Below are 27,908 nucleotides of genomic sequence, written 5' to 3'. Positions count from 1 at the left end.
AATCTCAACTTAAAAAGGAAATATAACACTTTAAAACGACATGTACACATAGATTACGCTACGAGCATAAAATCTTTTAGATTGACCGTAAGCTGGAGTGGTAAATTCACTCGAAGGTACTAGCAAACAGAATACAGACACGGTGATAAGCAGTAAACCCAAGTTGGAGTCCTGGAAGATTTTCATTTGTCGCCACATATTCATTAAACTGCATGTTCTGCGAATCAGAAATGTTCAGTCTCAGATATTTTCACCTCATTGTACTGACACTGGTTTCTTTCTCAACGATTTATTCATCTAATTTCAATGAATTTAATTAATTTAAGAGAGAGTAGCATCTTATTATTGTGGAGTTCTGTGACCAGTGTGTAGTATGCAATGCCCTGTGGACACACAAGAACTCCATACGCTCTCAGTCCTGAAAGATGGAATCCTTCTTTTCAGGATTAAAGGCATAAAATAAGAACACAATTTTGATATTATGTAAGTATAACAACAATACAAAAGTGTCCTCTGTAATGATTACTTCAAAATGTTGGGTTCTCTAATGTGTCTTGTGAGTACCAGTTGATAAAGAATATTGAGGAAAATTTTAGAAACTATCACGCCAACAGCTCTGTCCATCACAATAGGACAAGAGCCACAATGAACCTTCAAAATTTTCAGATGACAGTTGTAAAGCATTTGTTAAATTATTCATACCATACCATAATGAATTAGTTAGACAATATAGTGCAACCACTTGTAAAAATGTAACATGAATTTATAATACAACACCTACTTCATTCTACAATATACTTTCTATAATGCACACTCTCACTGGAGAATGTGACATGATAGGTCTGTCTTATAATAGTAATAATCTTTCATCTTCCTCATAGTGAGATGAGAGCTGAATGGTTTTAACAACAGAGTATCCAGTCGACTGCTTTTTGTTGAATCGTTTTTTTTTCAATCAAATGAAACAACCAAATTAAACTAGTCTCTGTGGCCGCGTCAGCTATATCAGTACTTTCACTCTCTCTCCATGTCTGAGTTATTTAAATTCACGTGAGACAATCGATTAACACAAATCTCAAACGACTACATCAGCCATATTAACGTTTTTACTCAGTCTCTAGGTTTAAGAGATTTCATGTGCATACTTTATCAGTATTTTCAATGATTCATGAGTCATCACTAGTCTTGACAAATATTTTATAGACAAATATCGCACCTTATTTCAAGAATAGGCAATAAAAAGTATATGTCTAAAAATGAGGTATTTTCAAAATCTATGTCTTTATTTACTTACATACCTAATTTTCGTTTTTATTGCGTTAACCATGGATATTTTGGTTGGTTTTAAACGGTTAACGACTGGTGATACATTATACATTTGTATTGAAACAAATTAACAATAACTTTTTTATTTAAATTTATTGAAACTCGCTCTGTCTGTCTCTCTCTCTCTCTCTCTCTCTCTCTCTCTCCCTCTCCCTGTTTCCGCTGGTTTGCACCAATCACCAATCACCCTTTTTCGGTAAACGCTAAGGTGATGTGAACATAAAGCATATAAGAAACAATTTTGTAAATTGTTTGTTACGTAACCACTTGTTTTCGAAACGTATATAGACTCTCGTCTGAGGCTTTTTTTGCGAGAAATATTTTTTAAAATTTCTTCGAATTTTTTAATTAATACAGATTCACAATGTGAATTATCTGTGCAGATACTTTAAATGGTATTGAGTTTGTCTTGAGGATCATTTTCTACCCAGTCATACGGTTTATTCCATCCCCATGCCACTGAGCATGGCGGAATTCTGATCCAAACACAAAACTCACTATTAAGAAAACGCCTCTTTGTAAACATTGGTGAAGAGCCAAACTAATAGTTACTTAATGGTACCCAATAAAAAGCAAATACTGGAACGGCAATAACGTTGACGACAGACGATAATAGAGTGCAGTCAACAATAAAGGTTTAACAATGGCAAAACGAAAGAATGTTCGCATTCAAACTGGAATGCATCGTTTTCCAACAACCGGCTGAATTGATTCATTTATTCAATTGTTCCTGTCAGTAATTCATGAGCTCAACGTAAAGTTTGTTACTGACGAATGTCTACAGAGTTTTTCAGAGTTACAAAGATTGAAGTTGCATGGGGGCTTAATTATTATTAAATTTGAAAATCATTTTTATTTTACGTAGCTGTAAGTCCGATTACGCAAGTCTCGTAAACGGTTGGCCCTGACTAGTATTTGTACGCAATCTGACTGCATAGAATAACAACACACAAGGAAAGAAAATTTTCGTTAACACAGTTAATTAATTAAGTCCCCAGCAACTATAAAACCTACTAAACCAAATCACAAGTGTAGTTGTTCTGTGTGTGGAAGTGTGACTCAACGTACACATCTGGCACGGTTCTCCTTCAACAAGACAAGAAATTTTAAATACCATTTATACTGAAGTAACTAAAAAATAGAAATACTATAATTGCGTAAGGAAAGCAGAATTACACTCTAATACAAGAACAAAAGCCAGATGCTTTGTTGACTGAACCTGTAATGACGCATTATTCAGGACATTGAAATAATGAGAAAAAAAAGAAAAGTAGTTTGTTACCTTAATTTATATTGATGAAAAGCACTCTAAATATTTCAATCCGTCCACACCGACACGCTACTACCACATCTCAACCAGAACTCTCCAATATCACATCTCAGCAAGCACTGCCTACTAGCACATCTCAACAAACACTCTACTACGAGCTCTCCCCAAGAACTGACTACTACAAGCTCTGCCCAAGCACTGTGGAGGCGGCTGAATAATACTCTTTGGCGCAATCTCTGGCGCAGTGGCTCAATGTAGCCACCTTTCATATGCCCCTCCTCCACAGGCCAGAATTTGATGGTATTTTTGCCAGCATTGGTGGTGAAAATACCACCAAATTCGTCCACAAAAATACAGACAAAAATAAAAGATAATATTAATACCTAAATATCACATAATTAGTTAAAATTTTGGCTTTGCACTGACCTTTCAATAATCTAATATATGAAATACAGTAAGCAATACAACTTCTTTTCATACATGTGGCTTTACATAATAGTTCACACAATACACAAAAAAATCAGTTTATACAAAAAAGACACCAACAGGTGACATCTTTTCAGTAGAAGCAATCCATCAGTGGCACCCAGCAATGTTGAGTAGGTGCAGACAGCAAGAAGTAACATCATTTCAGTAGAAACAGTTCTAACAGTGGCACCCAGTAGTGTTGAACAAGTGCAGACACCAACAAGTGACGTTATTCCAGTAGAATCAGTCCATTAGTGGCACCCAGCAATGTTGAGCTGGTGCAGACAGCAACAAGTGACATTATTTCAGTAGAAGCAGTTCCATCTGTGGCACCCAGCAATGGTGAAGAGGTATACACAGCAACAAGTCACATTTCTCAGTAGAAGCAGTTCATCAGTGGCACCCAGCAATGTTGAACAGGTGCAGACACCAACAAGTGACATCATTTCAGTAGAAGCAGTTCATCAGTGGCACCCAGTAATGTTGACAGGTGCAGACACAAACAAGTGACATCATTTCAGTAGAAGCAGTTCATCAGTGGCACCCAGTAAAGTTGAGCAGGTACACACAGCAACAAGTCACATTTCTCAGCAGAAGCAGTTCCATTAGTGGCACCCAGCAATGTTGAACAGGTGCAGACACCAACAAGTGACATCATTTCAGTAGAAGCAGTCCATCAGTGGCACCCAGTTATGTTGACAGGTGCAGACACCAACAAGTGACTTCATTTCAGTAGAAGCAGTCCATCAGTTGCACCTAGCAATGATGAGCAGGTCCAGAGAGCAGTCCATGATATTCACTATCACTGATCACACTGTTCATCAGAGTTTATTAGCAGAAATTAAACATGTCCTAGTGGCACCAATCATGTAGAAAAAGTACAAGTAACAGTCCATAATATTCACTATCACTAATCACACAGTTCATCAGCAGAAATTAATCATTTCTAAGTGGCACCCATTATGTTAAAAAGTGCAGGTAACAGTTCATAATATTCACCATCACTAATGAGACAGTTCAGGCATGAACAATAGTTTGAATACACATACAAATGCTTTTACACACTAAACATATAAATTCTAATAAACACACAATGATATCAGATAATTGTCATATTAACTATTACAAATACTCAAATATCAGTAAACCTATAATATTTATGGGTGTCAGTGCAAACCACTACAAACAAATAAAATAATATCTAGGAGATAGGTGGGTAGGATTAGGAAAGGAAAACACACAAAACACACTCACTCATCTTTCATCCACATTAAGTACTACTGTGTAATTGAATAGTGTTAACTGTGTAAATGTAACTCTGTCCAAGATTTGATGTTCATCATGTGTATCAAGTAGTAGTGGCAGCAATGTATAACAGTCAATAATAGTTAGTCAACGTCATAGTCATCATGTCAAGACCAATGTTTGCCAAGCCAAATCAAATGTACTGTTGCTGAACAACTGTCAGTGTGCCATGATGGGCAAATACTTACTCTCTTCAAAAAAAAAAAAAAAAAAAAAAAAAAAGTATATACTGCTTAGTGATTTAACGAAGTGTGTGTAGACAATCTTCCTTCCACTTTAGTGTTCTAGTCTGCTATCTTCATCCTCCATGTTCCATATAGACCAACAAAAAAAAAAAATGCTCCTCACTTACTTTACCTCTTATACACCAAAACTCCAATAATCATTAGCATCACATAATCTCAATACTTCAATAATACCTCTTACGTCGATACATATAAATCTTATCATCAATATCATTTACCTTACCTCTTGTCCACAAAAACTCCAATAATCATCAACTTCATATAATCTCAATACCTCAATAATACCTCTTCAATACGTCGACACATATAAACCTTATCGCCAATATCATTTCACTTCCATAACAACTCTTTCCTCTAGTCAGTCTCCTCGAACAAGTACAGATAAAATCCTAGTGCAAACTTCAGTTCATCATTCCATACAATCCGAAGACACATTGTCAACACACAACCTCTGTGTAATCCATCTGACCCAAATCTTCTGTCCATCATTAAATAAAAGAAATGCATACATGACCTCTAACACTCTTTAGTTCGAATAACTCTCAGTAATTAAGTACGATTACGGAGTGTGAATGATCATAATATTTCACAGTGTGTACACCACCTCAAGAATTATGGCAAACAGAAGCAAACATGTGGAGTATTTCTTGTGTCAAGTGTCACTTCCTATTTCAATTGCTCACGAAAAATGCAGTGTAATAACTGTCAATGGTCTAAACCTAGTGTTGGTATGTCACGTCGTTAGCTTCCTTCCTATTAGCATAAATTTATACAGCTTCCATAAAACCTCCGCTCATGTGACTTCTATGAAGTTTCTTGTACTAATGTCGTTTATGTCGAATTATAGCAGTTCATTTTCCTATCTTAAAAATATAAGGCACTGAGTGTAAGCAAAACAAGCAACAGCGAGTAAATATACCAGTAGAGAACAGAATGTGAACAAGTGGATGCAGCACAATTCTTACAACGACGCTCTGAAAGCGAACAATCTGTAATTAATACAATAGTGTGACCTAAACTCTCTGTTCGTATACAGTATATCAGCATTTCTATATACCAAATTAAAGAGTAGTTATGACAACAAACAGAAATGTATAAATATGCAATCCATACGCATAGCAGTAAACATACTCTCCTGGAAATAAGAACACCGTGAATTCATTGTCCCAGGAAGGGGAAACTTTATTGACACATTCCTGGGGTCAGATACATCACATGATCACACTGACAGAACCACAGGCACATAGACACAGGCAACAGAGCATGCACAATGTCGGCACTAGTACAGTGTATATCCACCTTTCGCAGCAATGCAGGCTGCTATCGTAGAGATGCTGGATGTAGTCCTGTGGAACGGCTTGCCATGCCATTTCCACCTGGCGCCTCAGTTGGACCAGCTTTCGTGCTGGACGTGCAGACCGCGTGAGACGACGCTTCATCCAGTCCCAAACATGCTCAGTGGGGGACAGATCCGGAGATCTTGCTGGCCAGGGTAGTTGACTTACACCTTCTAGAGCACGTTGGGTGGCACGGGATACATGCGGACGTGCATTGTCCTGTTGGAACAGCAAGTTCCCTTGCCGGTCTAGGAATGGTAGAACGATGGGTTCGATGACGGTTTGGATGTACCGTGCACTATTCAGTGTCCCCTCGACGATCACCAGTGGTGTACGGCCAGTGTAGGAGATCGCTCCCCACACCATGATGCCGGGTGTTGGCCCTGTGTGCCTCGGTCGTATGCAGTCCTGATTGTGGCGCTCACCTGCACGGCGCCAAACACGCATACGACCATCATTGGCACCAAGGCAGAAGCGACTCTCATCGCTGAAGACGACACGTCTCCATTCGTCCCTCCATTCACGCCTGTTGCGACACCACTGGAGGCGGGCTGCACGATGTTGGGGCGTGAGCGGAAGACGGCCTAACGGTGTGCGGGACCGTAGCCCAGCTTCATGGAGACGGTTGCGAATGGTCCTCGCCGATACCCCAGGAGCAACAGTGTCCCTAATTTGCTGGGAAGTGGCGGTGCGGTCCCCTACGGCACTGCGTAGGATCCTACGGTCTTGGCGTGCATCTGTGCGTCGCTGCGGTCCGGTCCCAGGTCGACGGGGACGTGCACCTTCCGCCGACCACTGGCGACAACATCGATGTACTGTGGAGACCTCACGCCCCACGTGTTGAGCAATTCGGCGGTACGTCCACCCGGCCTCCCGCATGCCCACTATACGCCCTCGCTCAAAGTCCGTCAACTGCGCATACGGTTCACGTCCACGCTGTCGCGGCATTCTACCAGTGTTAAAGACTGCGATGGAGCTCCGTATGCCACGGCAAACTGGCTGACACTGACGGCGGCGGTGCACAAATGCTGCGCAGCTAGCGCCATTCGACGGCCAACACCGCGGTTCCTGGTGTGTCCGCTGTGCCGTGCGTGTGATCACTGCTTGTACAGCCCTCTCACAGTGTCCGGAGCAAGTATGGTGGGTCTGACACACCGGTGTCAATGTGTTCTTTTTTCCATTTCCAGGAGTGTATATCTTACGTAATAAACAAGTCATTAGCATCATATCAGCATAAGCAAATAAATGTTCATATGTAATCTTAATAAGTAAACATGAAGGCGCAAGCAGATAAATCACAAAGTATAACTTACATACCTAACCACATCAGCACAATAAATCAGGTGACAATTATAATTTAAAGAAATAAGCACAGCAAGCACATAATTAAAAAATATGACATCAGTGAAAAAGCATAGCAGCCAAGCGATGCATAATATATACAAATAACATCCCAGTTCATTAATAATCATTGTCAAAATCAGTTAACGTACGCAAGCACGTCGCTTCACAAGTAATTTCATAGAACATGAAATTTAGCACAAAGTATGAATCACGTAATCGCGAGCAGCAAATTACGTCTAAAGTACGTACGTAAGTGGAAATATGTTAGCTGAAAAATGAACTCAATTAATAGTTACCATTTTAGTTTATTAGTTTCTTCTTGGAAAGTACATTCTTTCTGAAAATTTCTCGATAGCAAGTCGTCTTAACGTCGGACACGCACAGAATTTACGCGAAGTTCTTAAATATTTTATAGAACCGTATCCTGAAAAATACTGAACGTTAATAACATAATTCATCAAGTCACTATAGCTTTATACTGAATTTAATCGGAGAAATTAGACTGTGTATTTGTTTATGGCTGTCAGTGCATTCACACTGAGCGCTCGATCAGCTGTAGGCGCGTGACGTAGGAAGTAATTGTTTGCGGTCAACGACTGCCTTGTGCGGCGCGCAGACTTGACTGTTGCTTTGAGTATATGCCGCCGCCAAAACACAGCGCGGTATCCTTGTATTCTCTGCATGTTTACGTAAACTGTTGGTTTCTCGAAAGTATGTCATTCCACAAAAATTTTAACGTTTGATATGTGATGTATTCCCTTGGAGCGTCGTGATTTAGGAGTTTCTACTTCAACAGTGTTATCATGAATAATTTTGCGAATTCTATATGGACCGTTATAAAGCAGAAAAAATTTGCGACACAAGCCCTTTGCTTTGTGAGACAAACGGTGAGACTTAATTAACACTTTTTGACCAACTGACAAAATTTTTAAACGACCAGGACGTTTAGCTGATTTCTCTCTTCTAGCAGCCGCAGATGCAATATTTTGTAGAGCCAGGTTGACAACTTCAGAATGCCGCAGTTTCCGTGAAGGCGGAAAAGGAACGATTTCAGATATACGATTTGTCGTTGCTTTGATTTTTAATATCAGTATAGGCGGTAAAGAAGTTGAATCATTAGGGAGTTCATTCAGAATGTTTTGAAAAATATGAAGATGCTGATCCCACGTTCTGTGATTCTGATGACAATAAAGACGACACAATTTATTGATTTCCTTCATCCATCTCTCTGAAGCGTTAGATTGAGGGTGAAAAAGTGAAATGAAAATTGGTTTAATTTTACGACGCCGTAGAGTACGAAGCCAAATTTTAGAACGAAACTGTGATCCATTATCTGATATAACCTTGTCAACATGACCCACTTCTTTAAGAAAATGTTTAATAAAAGCATTAGATACTGAACGAGCTGTTGCTTTGCGTAACGGTGTAAAGCACACATATTTTGATGTCAACTCCACTGCTACGAAAATGTACGCAAAACCATTAGTAGAACGAACCACTGGACCGAACAAATCGACTGCAGCCATGTCCTTTAATTTCGCTGGAATGATAGGAAACAACGGCGCTCTGTGAGAAATTGTTGGCGGCTTAGCCTTTTGACATAATTTGCATTTGGCCAGAACAGATCGAATACGTTTTTCCATATCATTGAAGTAGCAATTTTCCCGTAATTTATGAAAGCATTTTCTGGGACCAAAGTGTGCATAACTGAAATGCGTATACCAAATCAGCTTATTAACCCACTCATCAGGAATACAAACTAACCAAACAGAGTTGTCGACCGATTTTCGTTTAAAAAGAATGTCATTGCGAACTAAATAATGCTGTCTAATCGCTACGCTTTCCTTTCTCCTCCACTTCTCCTTAATGTCCTTCCAGATTGGATCCTTATTTTGCTCCTTAGCGATGTCCTGGAGCGAAGACGAAATAAAGATCTCAAACGCAACACCTTGAATATACATCAAACAATAATTGTTTTCTATGCAGTCCTCTTCAGCACTTTGTTTCAAACCCATAGGTGCACGTGATAAAGCATCGGCAACAATATTTGAAGAACCCTGTATGTAAACAATACTAAAGTCAAATTCCTGTAGGTACAACGCCCATCGTGACAATCTTCCATGAGTTAATTTTGTCGACATAAGAAATTCCAGAGCTCGATGATCGGTGTAAACCTTAGTATGTCTGCCAAACAAAAATGTGCGAAATTTTGTGAAAGCCCAAACAACCGCCAAAGCTTCAAGTTCCGTAATCGAATAATTCTTTTCAAATTTAGAGAGAACACGACTTCCAAATGCAATAGTTTTCTGTATTACAACGCCATCTTCTTCTATCTCTTGAAATAAATGTGCACCTAGGCCTTTGTATGATGAGTCCGTCGCCAAACAAAAATCTTTAGATAAATCCGGATGTGAAAGAAGTGGAGCAGCAACTAAAGCATCACGAAGTTGTTCAAATTCTGATTGAGCTTCCTCATCCCAACACCAATTAGATTTCTTTCCAGATAGTTCACGTAAACGAGGTGTGGCCAAATCGTCCAATCTAACAAAGCGTCTAAGAAAATTACAGACACCAAGGAAACTACGAACATCACGTTTTGTGGTAGGAACAGCATAGTTACGAATAGGGTCTAATTTCTCTGGATCAGGAAGAATACCTTCTGTAGAAATAATGTGACCGAGAAATTTCACCTGAGAACGACCAAATTCAGATTTTTCCAAGTTCACTGTAATGCCAACTCGTGCAAAAATACGTAACAATGAATCCAAAATTTTGTTATGCTCACTCCAAGAACGTTTAGCAATAAGAATATCGTCAACATATGAAGTAATGTTGTCACGAAGATAAACAGGTAAAATTTCGTTTAAGCTACGAATGAATGCTGCCGAAGATACCGTAAGTCCAAACGGTAATTTCCGAAACTGGTAACAGTTACCAAAGGTAAAAAGGCAGTATATTTTCTACAATCAGGGTGGAGCTCTATTTGCCAAAAACTTGCGCGCATATCAATCGTGGATAAAACTTTAATTCCATGGAAATGTTGAAGAAGTTCATCTAAATTTTGTGGGCGGTCAGTTTCAGGAATGATGATATTATTTATCTGTCTGGAATCCAGAACCAAACGAATTGACCCATCCTTTTTAAGAACAACGTGTAATGGGCTGGTATAAGGACTGACTGCTGGCTCAATAATGCCCTGATCTAACATGTACTGAAGTTTATTCTTAACCTTGTCTCTGTAAGCCAAAGGAATAGCGTACGTTTTTCCCCGAAATGGTGTGTGTGTTCTTTTACTTTAAATAAATATTGTAAGCCTTGTACAGTTCCTGTGTGATGACTAAATACTGTAGCATGTGAAGTCAAAATGTGGTGCAGCTCTTCTCTTGCAACGTCATCTGGCACTTCAGCTTTCTTAACCTTTTCATTAATTAATTCTTCGCTATTAATTATATCATCCATCGCGTCTCTGTATCTATTGTCATTGTCATGAATAAACACACTGTCGTCATAATGCTCAACGAAAACATCAGAAGTAAGAAACCTTAAACATTTTGTATCTGATTCACATCTAGTTAAACACTCGAAAAATTTCAAACATTTCGGCATTCCGGCAACAGTCAAATTCACACTTCCTTCTTTAAAGTTCAAAATTGCCTTATGTGCGTTAAGAAACTCCATACCTAATATAATTTGTGTACTGAGTTATGGAACAATAATAAAATTAGCAGAAAATTCGTATCCTTGACAAATGAAATTTAAGTTGGTCTGTTGTTTAACTTCCACACTTTTTCCAGAAATAGCGCCTCGAATTGTAGTTTTAGAAACAGGTAACACAGGACAAGCAATAGTTCTTACACATATACGAAAAACTGATTCACTAATGACGTTCAATGGGCTCCCAGAATCTAAAACTGCAGTGAACTTATTCTTTCCCACACATACTTCAATAACAGGATGTAAAAATGCATCTACATTATTTTCCTTTTCGTCTAGCAAAATGTCTCTCATGTCTTCCAGGCGTACGTAGTGTAAAGTCGCAGTGTCATTACTTTCTGAACCGTCTATATTGCTGCCAGAAGCCGAAGCTGCAAGTCATTGTCGATTGTTTGCGTCACGTCTTTGATTATTCGCGTCATTTCGCGGATCAATTTCTACGATTTGCACTTGTCTCTCTGAAGTTCTGTCACGTGGAGGATGCCAATTAGGTCCCTCCTGTCTGTTAGATGCAAATTCTTGGTTGTGTCTGTTATTAAAATTTCTATTTTCCTGTCTGTCTGCATGACTACTTCTTGTATAATTTCGACTGTCACTTCCGAAATTATTGTTGTATCTACTACCCTGATTATTTCTGTAGTAAGAATTTCTATTATTGTATGAATAATTTCTGTCTTGAGGATACCGATTACTGTTTCCGTATGATTGATCATTCCGGTACGAATTACTGTTATTATAATTGTCTGTGTAATTTCTGTTAGAACGTCTGTTATTGTCATAAGGCTGATATCTATTGTCCTGTCTGTTACGTCTGTCATTCTCAAAATTACCCATATAACGCCCGTTCCGATCACTATCCCTTTTCTCTGAAAATCTATTGTAATTACTGTTACTGAAAAAATTACAAGAAATCCCGTCGTCGTTGTCATACTCAAGTTCTTGTAGCAACGTCGTAAAAGTCTCAATGTCGTCTTTACATCTTCCGGCTAAAGCAATTTGTCTTACGGATTGTGGCAGCTTGGTTAAACAAATGCGAATTAATTCAGTCGGGCTATAAGGGTTGGACAGGAACTGATTCTTTCGAATCATGTCTTCAAAATATTCTGCCGGCGTGCGGAACTCAGACTGTTTGAAATTACGCTGCATAATAAGACTGTGTTTGACTCTGTCTTGCGTGTTTTCGGACCAATATGCCGATAGAAATGCATGATAAAAATCATTCAGATTATTACAATCTCTAATGAGTGCGCGCATCCGCGTCGCCGGTTCGTTTTCTAAATATCCACACATAAATTCCAGTTTGTGACTTAGTGGCCAATTTGGTGGGAGTGCGTACATAAATTGATCTAACCATGCACAAGGATGTATGTCATTCTTAGAATTGCGAAAGATCTTAAATTTCCGAACAGTCAAAAAAATGTTTATAGTCAAAGTTTTCGCCTCGTGGCGACAAAGACCTACCGCGTCTGTCCCAGTCACAATGACGATTATTGTTAAATTCACGCGCCTGGCGCTCTCTTGTTGCATCCCGTACACGAAACAAATTACTTTCTTCAAAGCCCTCTGGTATCTGTGGTTCTAAATTTCTTCTGCTATCTTTTCCTACGATTTCGCCTTCAATTTGCTTGACTTGCTTTCGTAATGCCTCAACTTCCCTTTTAACGCGTTCATTAAATTTTCCCTGATTTTCAACATGCTTATTTATGTTCTGATACTCTACGGTTTCTGCAAATGGCAATGGTGCTGTATCATCTGAATCTCTGTCCCCATGTAAACTAAGATTTGTCAATTTATCTGAAATCTCTTCAACTCTTTCCGATAAATCACCTATTTGTTCTTTCTGTTTATTTACGTCTTCCGTAAGTGTCGCGACTCGGGTTTCAGTATTGTCACATTTAGTAGTTAACTGTTCATACTGTTGTGTTAGGTTATTTAATCTGTCATTTGGTACGGATTCCTCGATTCTCTCAAATATTTCTTCCTTATCTTTTGCACGTTGTAAATTTAACTCTGAAAATTTCTGTACTATCACGCGATCTCTTTCTTCCTGTTCTCTATCCTGTTCCCTTTGTCTAATCTCTACTGCAATTAATCTATTATTGTGAGAATTCAAAATCGGTTGTACTTCTTCTCTGATTTCTTTCTTTAATTCATCTTTCATATTTTTGAAACATGTCCCTATTCGTGAGTCTAACCGTGTTTCCAAAGATCCCATCTCTGTTTTAATTGTTCCAATCTCTGTTTTAAATTCAGATCCTAACCGCGTTTCCATTGTGCCCATATCAGTTTTAATTGTTCCCATCTCAGTTTTAATTGTTCCTATCTCAGTTTTAATTGTTCCTATCTCTGTTTTTAATTCAGATCGAAAATTTAATATTGCACTCATCAACTACTCCATATTAACTTGTTCGAAATTCCTTTCGCCCCTAACATTTCCCACAAAACCAGCTTCCTTCGTCATAGCTGTAAAGCTATCTGTGTTCGATACTATTCCAGAATCTTCTATCGTTAATCTCGGATTCTGTGAATTTTCTGATTGAGAAAAATTTTGAAATGGTTCCGGACTATTTTCCCGACTTATTAAATTGTTTTCCACTTCATTATTTATCACACTGTTCTCCTGTGTTTGCGAGTTCGCCATGTTAACAATTTCGTCATTCTCACTATTCATCATTTTCGCCTTTTTCATCGATTGCGTAATCATTTACAAAACATACAAAACTCGTCACTGTACGAAAATTACACACAATGACTCTTTATCTCCAACAATACCATTTACATGAAATGTTTCCCTCAAACACGATTAATCGAACAATTGAAATAATTGCCCTAAATTGTCAAACCCATAGACAAGACAATAAAAATTAAATTTTGAAAAATACCATTAGAAGAATGCCAATTACCAAATCTACACATGCAAAATAGACTACAATTACTAAACTACAAATTGCTGCAACAATACTACTGTCTACTATTTTTACAATCAGAAGAATTCCAAGGGACGATCCGAAGCAGCGGTCGAAAAAAAAAAAAAAAAAAAGGTAGTTTGTTACCTTAATTTATATTGATGAAAAGCACTCTAAACATTACAATCTCTCCACACCGACACGCTACTACCACATCTCAACCAGAACTCTCCAATATCACATCTCAGCAAGCACTGCCTACTAGCACATCTCAACAAACACTCTACTACGAGCTCTCCCCAAGAACTGACTACTACAAGCTCTGCCCAAGCACTGTGGAGGCGGCTGAATAATACTCTTTGGCGCAATCTCTGGCGCAGTGGCTCAGTGTAGCCACCTTTCAAAGTCCATAGGAATCATGTTAATTGTCAGTTGAATGAGAGTATATATACACAGGGTGGTCCATTGATATATATATATATATATATATATATATATATATATATATATATATATATATATATATATATGGGTCATTCCATGCCAAGTGGTCTAAACCTTCCCACCATCATGTCTCCAATTTTCTTCAAATTTTATCTGTAGCACTAGTCAAGTGCTAAATTAAGTTTCTCAAGATTTCAAGCCTCTAGCTGCAATACTTGCTGATCTACACCCCCTTGTCTGAAGGGTAGTAAGTTCGCATGCGCGCGACATCAGACAAAATGCCATTTTTGGGGTCTCATAAAATTGAAACCAATTCATAAGAATGGTTAGTAAGATGAGACCCTGTACAGTTTTTTGTGCTGATTCAAACGAAATTAATTATAAGATTACTGATGCAAAATCCGGTCAAACAAGTCGACTCAAAGTGTACCCCTAATTCTGTCGTGACTTAATGCGACAAATTTTGACCAATATTCAGACTGCAATAATTTCCTTGCAGATAAAGATATGGACTTGAACTTTTTACCAAGTCTTATCTTTGTGCTGGACATAATACAGCTGGATTTCCAACTACCCAGGCTTTATAGTCGCCTTGCAAAATCTCTTCAAATTTGGCAGTGTCAGCGCAAATGGCTTTATTTACCAAAGTTCAAAGCCCATTACTACAAAATAGTCAGCCTGGATTTAATTGTGAATAGTATCATCTGAAAGAGAAACTCTTGCTCTACAAGATGGATATATTTTTCTTTTGCAACGCTTCCATTAAGTGCTTATTTACTCAGGTCAAAGTATCTTATATTTTGTGTGCGCAGTGCCCTGCGTTGGTCCATGATGGCTGAGCCATTACTGGTTATCACAATAAAACCAGCATCCCCATCGCCATAGGGGCCACGCCCGATAGCCATGCAGTAACAGCCACGGGTGGGTATCTTTACTGCAGGTTCCCAAGCCTGATTACAGGGTGTCTTTACCACAGGATCCCAAGCCTGATTGTGGGTTTCTTTATGCAGGTTCCCAAGCCTGTCTTCCTCAGTTACTTCATCATTCTGGAAGCATCGTTGATTTGCAAGAGAATGCTTTCAGGAAAACTGTATTGCCGACCAGATGATGTCACTGATGGAGCTGGAATAACACCAATGATAAGTTGTTCTGGAATCCAGCAAGTATCACGTCTTAAGGGCCAATAAAATGAACTTGCAGGACCATGAGGATGCATAAAGCTTATGAAAGCATCTTTCTGTTCGACTGAGATTTCAACGATGTTTCCAATCCACCATTTCTTTTCATAAATGCAAGCAACATACTGCCCAGGCTGAAGATCCATGACTTGAACTACTACTTCAGCAGCACTAATTTTGGCCAAAAAAGATGTCGCATCATTAGAAACTCTACTGACCTTAATTGTCGTCATATCAATGGGCAAAAAATGGTGGTTTTCTCTTGTGCCAGCTAGAGTGTGCCCTTGCAGGAATCTTTCTTCTTGAGAAGCTTTTTCTTCTTCAACTTCCTCTTTGCTGATGAAAAAGAATTTGATTCCATTGATATTATCATTGCAGAAGTTGAAAAGATCTTTGGGTGTTAGAATCTGGTTTTCATATGGACGTTGCAAACTTGCTCTTGCTGCCAACCGTTTTGTTGTGCCTCCAATGCCATCACAAGGCGACTTTCCATGGCTTGTTCCAAAGAAATTCCATTCTGCTGTTATTTCAAAATCTTCTTTGTGATAGCATAAGTTGAGAAAATTCTTGAAATTCTTATATTGTGCAGCTGAACCATCACTGAAGTAGTGGATGTGGCTTATTTTGGAAAATTGCATCTTCAGGTAATTGATTACTTTTCCAATGTAAACATGGACAGTAATCGTATCGTGTCGAAGGCAGTCACTAATAACACAAAGATTCACACATTGCACCTCTTCGTTTTCACAGTAGTAGACTACAAATGGATGAACTGTTGCTTGACTGTTTTCCCAGTGAAAGCCTTGCACTGCATCTTGAACAATAAATGAATAGTTTTCAGCAAAATCCATTAGTATTATGAATTCGCCTTCTTTCAAATCAGTTTTGAGAGCTTTCAGGTGCTGGCTTTGATGCTTGGCAATGTAGTGATGACAAGACAGGTTCCAAATTTTTGCTGCAATATCTTCAACATACTCTTCTGTTGAAAGCTGCTTTGTTTCTAAAGTATCCCTGTCGGTATGAATCCATTGTTTGTACTCAATCAGTTCTTCAGGGTCATTATCTTCAAAATATGTTGCAATAACTGCTTCTACACCTTCTGGACCAGGGCAGTTTTCACAACGATGAAGCATACAATCCTTGTTTTCCAAGCTGCAAACAGCTTTGCTAAGAATTTCCTTGTAGTCTTCATTGATTGATGCACCAGTGAGCATAAGCTTGACATTTTGGTGTATTGTACAGACACAAACTGAGTGCATTCCAGCAGAGCCAACTGTAACACACCATTTTGGTCTAAGCTCGCAAAACTTTGAGAAGCCAATTTCTGGTCCATTTTGCTTCTGATAAGACACGTACATTTCCTTCAAATTGCAAAGCAACAACCGCTTTTGCTTGTACACCTTTGTTCCTGAAATTCTCACAGGCACACAGTCTTTCTTCCCTGGACAAAGTCTGCTGAATTCGTCATCTTGAAAAAAGTCATGTACTTTCTGGGCAACTTCATCTGAAAGCTTCCTTCCTTGCCGATTTGCTGGAAAAGCTAGAACACCTTGCTCATTCTTCAGTTTTCTCGCTTGCTTTACCATTCTTTCTGATACATTAAATGCTGTTGTCGTATCTTTAATTGTCCAGCTTCTTGGAACCAAGGTCAATATTTGAACTTTTGTCCTACGATTTGACACTTTACATTTTTCTTTCAACTCTTCTATAAGATTATCAAGATCTGCACAATTATTGCATGGGCGACTTTTACTTGAACTTGGCTGTTCATCGTAATTGATTCCTACAGCAGCAGCAATTTGATTCCCAATTAAACTTTGTGCATCCAAGATCTTTCTTTTTGCATAGCTTTGCTTATCGCTTTTACTTAGTTGTCTTCTTTTCAATGGTGAAGCACCAATAAATGATAAACTTTTGTTGATGGCTGGTTCAGTTTCATCCGTTGTGAAATCTTGTTCAGATTGGGTTGATAGTGATGATGAATCTTCTAGCTTTTGGTTCAGTGCCGACATGCAGCGAGGGCAAAGCTTCTGACCAGGTTTTATATCAATCACTTCTTTTTTCTTTAACAGGCAAAGTTTGGCAGCTGTTTCATTATCAAGCAGTCTAAGTCCAGCTTTTACATTGTGATTCCTCTTCTTGAATGGATTGCAACATTTCTTTTGCATCGCTTGATATTCATGTAGGAAGAGGGCTTCATGGTGGAAGCAAATGATGGAATTTTCGTCAAGTTTGGCTTCTGAACGCGAAACAAGCAATTTCTGGTCACATTCTGTGAAATCACTAAACGCTTTGAATCCAGTCTTCTTAGCATAGAAGATAACATGGCACTTCGATGCAGCAGCATCTTTTCCAATTGAACAGGGGGCCAACGATTCTTCTTCTTCATTAACTTCTGACATCTCTCACTGGCCAATCACTGAATAAAACACGAATGAAATATCCAATTATATCAGTAATTCTAAGCGACTATTAAGATTCAAATTCCTAGAAATGAAGAAAAATTAGTGCATCGCGCATACAAAATATAACAACTTTGATGTGAGTTAATGAGTACTTAATGGTCGCGTTGCAAAAAAAACAAATGTCAGTCTTGTAGAGCAAGAGTTTCTCTTTTAGGTGATACTATTCACAAGCAGATTCAGGCCAACTATTTTTTAGTAATTGGCTTGAAACTTTGGTAAATTTTACCGTTTGTGCTGACACTGCCTAATTTGAAGAGATACTGCAGGGCGACCATATGGCCTGGATCATTGCAAATCCGGCTGCATTATGTCTAGCACAAGCATGAAGCTTGGCCAAAAGTTCAAGTCCATATCTTCAACTGCAAGGAAATCATTGCAGTCTTAATATTGGTCAAAATTTGTCGCGTTGTGTCACGACAAATTTTGAAGTATACTTTGAGTCGAGTTATTTGACCGGGGTTTGCATGAGTAATGTTATACATAATTTCGTTGGAATCAGCAAAAAAAACCGTACAGGGTCGCATCTTACTAACCATTCTTATGAATTAGTTTCGATTTTATTAGACTCCAAATATGACATTTTTTTTATGTTGCATGCACACGGACTAAGTACACTTCAGACAAGGGGGTCTAGATCAGCAGCTATTGCAGCTAGAGGCCTGAAATCTTGGGAAACTTACTTCAACACTTGACTAAAGCTACAGTTAAAATTTGACGAAAATTGGAGACCATGATGGTGGGAACTTTTTTCAGTTTTAGACCACTTGGTGTGGAATGACCCATATATATATATTGATCGTGACCAGGCCAAATATCTCACAAAATAAGCGTCAAACGAAAAAACTACAAAGAACGAAACTTGTCTAGCGTGAAGAGGGAAACCACATGGCGCTATGGTTGGCCCTCTAGATGGCGCTGCCATAGGTAAAACGCATATCAACAGCGTTTTTTAAAATAGGAACTCCCAATTATTTATTACATATTCGTGTAGTACGCAAAGAAATATGGATGTGTCAGTTGGACCACTTTTTTAGCTTTGTGATAGATAGCGCTGTAATAGTCACAAACATATGGCTCACAATTTAGACGAACAGTTGGTATCAGGTAGGTTTTTTAAGTTAAAATACACGTAGGTACGTTTGAACATTTTATTTCGGTTGTTCCAACGTGGTACATGTACCTTTGTGAACTTATCATTTCTGAGAACGCATACTGTTGGAGCGTGATTACCTGTAAAAGCCACATTAATGCAATAAATGCTCAAAATAATGTCCGTCAACCTCAATGCATTTGGCAATACGTGTAACGACATTCCTCTCAACAGCGAGTAGTTCGCCTTCCGTAATGTTCGCACATGCATTGACAATGCGCTGACGCATGTTGTCAGGCGTTGTCGATGGTTCACGATGGCAAATATCCTTCAACTTTCCTCACAGAAAAACGTCAGATTCGGTGAACGTGCGGGCCATGGTATGGTGCTTTGACGACCAATCCACCTGTCATGAAATGTGCTATTCAATACCGCTTCAACCGCACGCGAGCTATGTGCCTGACATCGCATAGCAGCCACCAACGGCTCCACGGTGCCGCCGTTCGCCTTGCAGGTGATCCAGACCGTGGCCAAGAGCAAGACAGACAGGAGGGGCTTCCTCTGCATCTTTTCCAGCTGGAACGTCTTCAGGAACACAGTAATCCTCATCGTTGCCAGGTGCTTACCAAATAACTTTCTGACTCCTCTAGTCTACTAAAACCTAGCAGCTAATGACTAGCACACATTATCTGCAGTCTTTCCAATTTGCTGCTTCAAGGGGAGTGCTGTGGTGTCCTGAAAAACATGAAACCTTCCTCATTTCCTTGCAATCTGTTCAGAGCCAAAAATGACTGAAAACTTATGTGTCACCGGGTGACAACTTCCAACTCCAGTGCTGCATGTGGGATGTTTCCTCCTGTACTGTGGCGGGCGTGGAATTAGGAACGTCAAGAGCTAACTGCACATCATTTATTGATTGATGCCTCCGTACAGCAGTACGGTTGGCAATGCCGTGGTGCGACCACTGTCGCACAGACAGTGTGTAGCGCAGCAGACGACTGCGCCGGCGGCCTTGCTCAGTATATAAGAGCTGTGTCAGCTTATAACTAGTTATACTTTACATGTCTGTAACATTTTAACTGCGACACGTATGCCTAAGATTCCGCTATAAGTGGAAACAAAGTATCGAATCCAAGGATCAGCAGTTACCGGTATAATACGGATAGTTACAACCTGATCGCTATCGCATGAGTGTTTCCTACAACGTACAACAACTATCGAAATGTAAAAAAATGGTAATAGCCTAAATTAAAATCTCTCTCTAGTTGGTCGTAATTCAGAATGCTAAAATATGATCTGAAAGAATTTAATGAATCTGAACTGAAGAATAAAATGGTCGCCAGCACCAAAAACGAGCGAAAGTTAATTTTAGTAAATGACTGTAATGACTTCGACACGATGTGAATATCGTGTGGCAAAGACGAAGCAGTACCTTGACAAAATCCACGAGCGCTTGCTTACATGTAAAAGACACGTGTGACATGAAGACAAAAGACGTTAATATGGAATGCAATGACCACAGTTGCCATAATGATCACGAACCATAACTAATGACTAGCTATTCTTTATGGAAACTATACTGTATTATGTAACTGTTACATTACGATAACACTGTCTGAAAAGATGCTTAATCGTGACAAAAACTGATTATTATTCTTTCCTTGTTATTATGCACCTGACTGCTTTTCAAATAGATGCCGCAAAAACTTTCATTCACTGCAACAACTATTTTTCACTACCAATGTGTGTAACATATGAACATTAATATCATTTACAAAACACAACACAAAATTTTAAAACTACTTTGACCACATGAAAGCCAGCATACTTCTATCATAGAATACGAATTTAATTTTAAATTACTTTTAATTTGAGCTGACTGTCTGCAGTAGTAGTGCAATAGTATATTAGAAGCTGTAGTTACTACTGCCTTTTATAACAAGTTGAAAATGAACTACAAATTCGTTTACAGTTGGCTTATTTTGACCATTTCTTTCACTTGCGACTTTATCGGAATTTACGGTGAAAGCATAGCATTTTGCTGATGGTTAATGTGTCGCGTAAGAAAAGTTCATCCAGACAAATTTGTTCTTTGACTAAACACAGTAAAATGTTCCAAAAAGTTACTAAGATTACACAACTACAATATACTGGCAGGATCTTACTTTGCGATGCATTGCTTGTGTCTCGAAGTAGTGCTTATCATGAGATCTATTATTGGCAACAGGCTCTTCTTGATTATCGAGTAGCTTTAATTAGTTTCGGCCACGCAATATTCTTCATTACTTCCAAAATCTTCTTGCGACTATGTGCTTTGCCCACATACTTGCAGATACGCTTATAATTTGCATGGCCACACATTACAACATTTTTACGCAGAACACTCTGGTATTTGCACACCAACACATGCGTCTGTTCCACACTACAGATGCTTTGCAACTAATTCTCTGCCTTCAACTCTACGACTGCACGCACTCTCGCCAACGATGTTATTTTTACACTGAAGATATTCTCTATGGTTTATTCAATAAAAACTTCCCTGACGTGGCCAACGTATATACTACAATGATTTGACATGAATAATTCTCACTTGTCCTATCAAAGTACATTACATTTGGGTCTAGTGAAGCAGGAAGCAGGGGATACAACCAGTCGGCTGTGACCAATGACGTCAGAATTGGCCAGAGAGCATGTATTACACAGATGAAAGAGCTGACAAGACTGTTCAGAAACAAAGGAATACGACAGACGAATAATATAGTTGACATATATCAAGGCAAGTAGTATTTTCACGTTAAGGATATCGCGTGTTTGTATCGTATTATTTCTGTGGAAAATGAAGGGGAAAAACGGATGGAAATACTGGTCGCATAGAATTCGTACCTCACGTCACATATATATGGGTTGTATCTCGAACCTCATTCGAACTGTATTACAAGTTTAGCGTACGTCGATTTCTTCGTTTTCATTAGCATTAATTCTGTTGATCAGTTGAACTATATTGGTCAACTGAAGAACGGGATACAAATTTTACATGTGTTGTTTCTTTCGCCTCCGCTATCACTAACAGTCTGTTGTTACGTAGATATGAGTTCTACCGATGGCAGAACGAGCTACGTCCATAATATTTGTACCCCGTACTTCCGTTGACCTATATATACGTACACTGCTAACGAAAACGTGGAAATGGACGTACGTTACATTTGCAGCCTGTACCTCAGTTGAACTACATGAAGAGGCAATAAGACGACACACACACAATTTGTATCCCGTACTTCACTATGGGGTACAGTTTTTTTTCGCCTTTGATGCTAATAGTATCGACTGAAAGTTATAGTTTTGATATTCAGCAGTGACAATAGTATCCCATTCTTTAGTTGAGCTGTATAGCTATACACAACATTTGTATCCTGCTCTTCCAGTTGACATACATAGGTAAACCTAATCAGTGTTACATACGTCGTTCTTTTCGAATAGGTAGTGTCAGTGTAAAGGTCAATTTGTATCGCCTTTAATATTGCTAGCACAGATCCGGAAAAATTGTACTGATAGTAGAGCTGGGAAACGAAAGGAAAGCGACAGCTGCGAAATTTCTATTACGTAGTGGAGTACACGAAAACATACGTAATGGCGCAATAAAAAAATGAAATAAGTCAAAACAGTCAAATGCAGTAAAAGAAAGAAATAGAAAACTGAACTTACCAGACGGGAACTTCTTAAAAGAACCGAAGCTCGGCTCGCCTCGAAAAACGTCAACAAAAATCACATACCCACATACACAACAAGCAAAACATTACGAAAACACTCACAGACACACACACACACACACACACACACACACACACGCATACACACACATTCACCCCACCCCCATCCTAATGTGAAATTAGCTAACATACGGGTACCGGTACTACTTTAAACACCACATCGTCACATTCTTGACCTGAATCTACAGCCGCCCCCCCCCCCCCCCCAAACCCATAATCCCACCAGAGGTTCCCCCCTGTTGTACTTCCTTTTGCCAAAATGCGACTCGTCATTTTCGACCATAACACACGGCCCCCTATATCTCTATTCCCTGCAAAAAGAGTACCAATCCACAACTGTACGCTTACTCACACAACATTCATGGACACACAGCCACACAGGATATCTCAAACACCATCAGTACGTGATTTTCATAATGTCTCTCAAGGCGAGCTTAGATTTTTCTAACCACGTCCCTCGTCTAATGGACCGCCACAACCGATCTTTCCTGTAGCGCCATACGAATAGGTCGTGAGTACGGCGACGAGATATACTTGTGAGGCGCATATGTTCACCGCACTCACGACATCGAACATACTCGGAAACGAGACCACACATTTGTAAAAAACAAATCGTGGCCAACATGTCTACGCCCATAGGTTCTCTCAAATCATCTATGTTCATCGGAACGGATAAATCAATAACTACTAACGAAAATGAGATACTAAAAATTGTCCTAAAATAAGAAACTAATATTCCAAATTACCTCAATATCACTAAGAATGAAATTAAGTACGGAATGAACTGCAAACAAACAATTATTTAAGTAAATGCACACCAAGAATATTTTGAGCAATATGTAACGATCTCTTTTAAAATCACATTCAATTATTTTAATGTACAATGATAGCGCTTATCCGGAACACAGAACTGTTTCATTATCTATGGCCGAAAGTTAAGACATTATTATCTACGAATAATGTAAGACGTTATGGGAGCCTTTATATTTAATGAAGTAACAGCTTTTTCATGAGATGAGAAAACATTTTATTTTCCAAGCACAGATCAAAAACTCACAAGAATAAACAACTCGTAACCAAGCCGACTACGGCAAAGATAAATATCTATCAGCTGCAGCTTTCACCCGCCGTTTTTGGCGCAATGGATAAATGACGTCGCCACATCAGCCCCCTCCTTTTGAAACCGGGTGCACCAGGTATGTGGGGAAACTTGCACTTGATTTTTCTACCAGCTCTCGTGAAAACATCTGGTGCAGGCAATGGCTGCTCCTGTTCTGCACTTGCTGCTTCGTTGTCCTCTTCTGAAACCGAGGGCTCGGCGAGACACTCTGCTGTTTCTTTGGCCTCCACGTTTGAGGGTGATTTTGCAGACCGTGGAAGGAGTGTACCCTCTTCGGTGTAAGCAGGTTTAAGCCGCTCAATTGAGACTGTCTCTTCTTTACCATCCTTGTCGATTTTGAAGCTGTGGCTTCCTCTTGTGATTACCCTGTGTGGTCCAGAGTAAGGCGAAACAAGCGGCGGGCGCACCGTATCATCCCTAAGCCACACGTGGGACATTGCTTGCAGGTCTTTATGTACAAACACTCTCCGGTCTCCATGTCTGACAGGGTTAGTGGGTTTGATGTTTCTCATTCTAACGCTGAGTTGTCTCGCGAATTGCGTGCATAGCTCAGGGGCGAACGGCTGTGTAGATGCTGGAACGATAAATTCTCCAGGAACCCTCAATTGCTCGCCATAAACCAGTTCTGCGGAAGAGCATTGTAAGTCCTCCTTCACGGCCGTTCTCAATCCGAGTAGGACCAGCGGTAGTGCTTCAGGCCATGAAGTGGAACTACACATTAATGCAGCTTTGAGCGTGCGGTGTAGTCGTTCCCCCATTCCATTACTAGATGGATGATAGCTTGTGGTGCGTAGGTGGTTACACCCGCACAGTAGTGAAAGTTCATTGAAAAGTTGGCTTTCAAACTGCCTTCCGCGATCTGTTGTTATGTTTTGCGGAACGCCAAACCTGGAGAACCATGAATGCAAGAGTGCTTTTGCAACCGACTCCGCAGAAATGTCTTGTATTACAACTACTTCTGGCCACCTGGTAAAACGATCAATGATTGTGAGCAAATAGCGTTGTTCTGAAGAGCATGATAGCGGGCCCACAATGTCCACATGCATATGTGAAAATCTTGCAGATAGCGTCGGGAAGTCAGCAATAGGCGCAAAGACATGTCTGCTGATTTTATTACGCTGGCATGTTAGGCATGCACGCGCCCATGCACGACAATCGTTTTGTATTCCAGGCCACACTACTTTGGAGGAAACTAACTTGGCTGTAGCTCGTACTCCTGGATGTGATAGGTTGTGTAGTGCACTATAAATCTCGCGACGACATTGTTCTGGTATGTAAGGTCGCTCCTTTCCTTTTGCTACATCACACCAAATTCCGTCTGGAACATTTGGGACAGACACACGTCTGAGCTGCAGCGCAATTCTCTGTTTCTCTATTAGACGGCGCAAGAAAGGATCTTCTCGTTGTTTAGACGCTAACTCGGTCCAACGAACTGAATTTAAACTGGCACAATTCCTAGACAGGCAATCTGCGACCAGGTGGTCTTTTCCTGAAATGTGACGCACGTCAGTTGTGAACTGTGCAATGTACTCGGCTTGCCTGCGCTGACGTGGTGAATTGAGCTCTGCGTCTCGTTGAAATATAGCTACTAGCGGCTTGTGATCGGTAAAAATTGCAAAGTGCCTCCCTTCGACAGACGTGCGAAAATGCTTTATGGGTAAGTAAATAGCAAGCAACTCACGGTCAATAGCACTCCATTTTTGCTGCTGTCGAGTCAGGGTTTTAGAGAAAAGTGCGAGCGGCTGCCATCTGCCATCAACTTCTTGCTGTAGCGCTGCACCCACTGCTGTATGCCTCGCATCAACCATGAGCGCTAAAGGAGCGCTCAATCTTGGATGTCCCAGTAGTGTTGCCCGAGAAAGACATTTCTTTAAGTCATGGAAAGCTGCTTCAGAATCTGGACTCCATGGAATTTTACGATTTCCTGTTGTATTTTTACCTGCAAGTAACGTTGTGAGTGGCTCTTGTGCGGCAGCTAATTTAGGTAAGTGACGTCTGTAATAGTTGAGCATGCCTAAAAATCTGCGAAGTCCTTTGTAAGTTGTGGGAAGGGGCACCTGTTGTACTGCTTCAACCCGCTCGTGCAAAGGTGACAGGCCTGCTGCTGAAACCAAATATCCCAGGAGCTTAACCTCGCGTTTTCCAAACGTGCACTTTGTTTCGTTAATAATTATGCCATACTCTGTCAGACGGCGGAAAAGCTGCCGCAGATGTTCGACATGCTGATATACAGAACCAGAGAATACTAAAATGTCGTCCATATAACAAAATACGAATGGTAATTCTCGAAACACCTCATGCATGAATCATTGCCATGTTTGGGCAGCGTTTCTGAGGCCAAATGGCATAAAATTGTACTCAAACAAACCGAATGGTGTGATAACTGCTGTTTTTTTAATGTCAGATGGAGCCATGGGAATCTGGGAAAATGCTTTGGCGCAATCAATCACAGTAAATATTTTGGCATTGCTAATCGTACTGTTAAAATCAGTCACATTGGGTACTGGGTAGCGGTCGGGAATTGTGCGGGCATTGAGCGCCCTGTAGTCTCCACATACTCTCCACGAATTGTCTGTTTTACGGACCATGTGAATTGGAGATGCCCATGAACTATCAGACCTACTTACAATACCTGTTTTTAGAAGTCTGTCGAACTCAGCTCGCGCCGCGAGCAGCTTCTCTGGAGGCAGACGCCGCGGGCGGAAGGCAACGGGTTGACCTTGTGTCGCACTGATGTGGTGTTGAGTATTGTGTCTGCATTTCCTGGTTGCGTTGACGGGTTCGGTAAGTGCTGGAGGGTCTTGAAGCGGTATAAGAAAAAGTCATTCCTCTGATATTGCCTACAGTGTACGCATCGTTACGACTGTCGGGTGTCTGCTTGCGTGACGCACACGTGTGCGCCCCGCTTAGTTGCTGGTACGAACTCGTATCACAATATCCCGACGCGGATGACGCGGTAGAGGAGCCGGGAATCTTCGTGCGGAAAGACACGGGCACATCGCACTGCACTTGAACCGACGCGGAAGACGCAGTAGGCAATATCCCTTGTGTGGGAACTGTCACCAAACGACGGTTAACCAGGTCGCGCATAAGTCGGTAGTTCCGTAAAAAGTCCTCTCCAATTATAGGACTCGGCACATCAGCAACCTCAAAAGTCCATTTTGGATGGAAGTTGGAATTCAGATGTAATGCCAACTGTTTCTCACCATAGGTAGATATTCTGGAATTGTTTGCCGCAGTCAGCACATGTTGCGTTGTTGTCGCGAGTATATCACCTCTCTTTCTTGGATAAACACTGACTTCTGAACCTGTGTCAATCAGAACCTTCTCACCTGAAGAGAGGTCCAACACGAACAATCGGTGTGATTGGTTGACTGCAGATACAGTGGCGCTTCCACCTCTCTGAATCACGCTGTGACTCGGGCGCCTATGTTGTTGTTGACGAACGTTAGCGCCCTTTAACGCCCGCCTTTTAAGTTTGGGTAGCTGCAGGCTTGAATACATTGACGGGCAGTGTTACCGAAGCGCCTGTGGTACCAGCACCATTGATCTGTCAAATCCTGTTGGATAGCATTTCTTCGTCTTTTCCAACTGCGACTTCGTAGCTGCTGGTGGAGTGAAGTTACTTGCACGTTGAGTTTTGCCACTTGTGCTGCCAGTTGCTGTATGGTGGGTTCGGCCGATGAGCACTGCTGTTGGGAAGTATTATTGCATGTTCCTGGCTCACTGACGTCAGATTCCATCACACTACACGTTCTTGGGCCTCTATCCTGGCTGGAGTTGAATTCGGAACACGCAGAAACTTCGGTTAAGGTGTTTGCGATGGTGTCTGCCTTTTTTGCTAAGACTTGCAATGGTAAGTCTGTTTCTGCTGCAATGACGTCACGGATGTTGGCAGGAAGTTTACGAAGCCATATTAGACGTAAAGA

General features: G+C 40.2%; 1 protein-coding gene across 1 annotated transcript in view; it reads left to right on the top strand.

The window, feature by feature from the left end:
• Window positions 1-27,908, top strand: part of LOC126473672 (solute carrier family 22 member 1-like) — a 165,459-nt gene that overhangs the window by 83,277 nt on the left and 54,274 nt on the right. Inside the window, exon 5 of the mRNA XM_050100907.1 lies at window positions 19,566-19,710. Within this exon, the coding sequence (XP_049956864.1) occupies window positions 19,566-19,710 (145 nt within the window). The remainder of the gene's footprint in view (window positions 1-19,565; window positions 19,711-27,908) is intronic.

The sequence above is a fragment of the Schistocerca serialis genome, chromosome 4 (assembly GCF_023864345.2).
Source record: "Schistocerca serialis cubense isolate TAMUIC-IGC-003099 chromosome 4, iqSchSeri2.2, whole genome shotgun sequence".
Classification (NCBI taxonomy): Eukaryota; Metazoa; Arthropoda; class Insecta; order Orthoptera; family Acrididae; genus Schistocerca; species Schistocerca serialis.
This window is presented reverse-complemented; position numbering and strand designations above follow the sequence as displayed.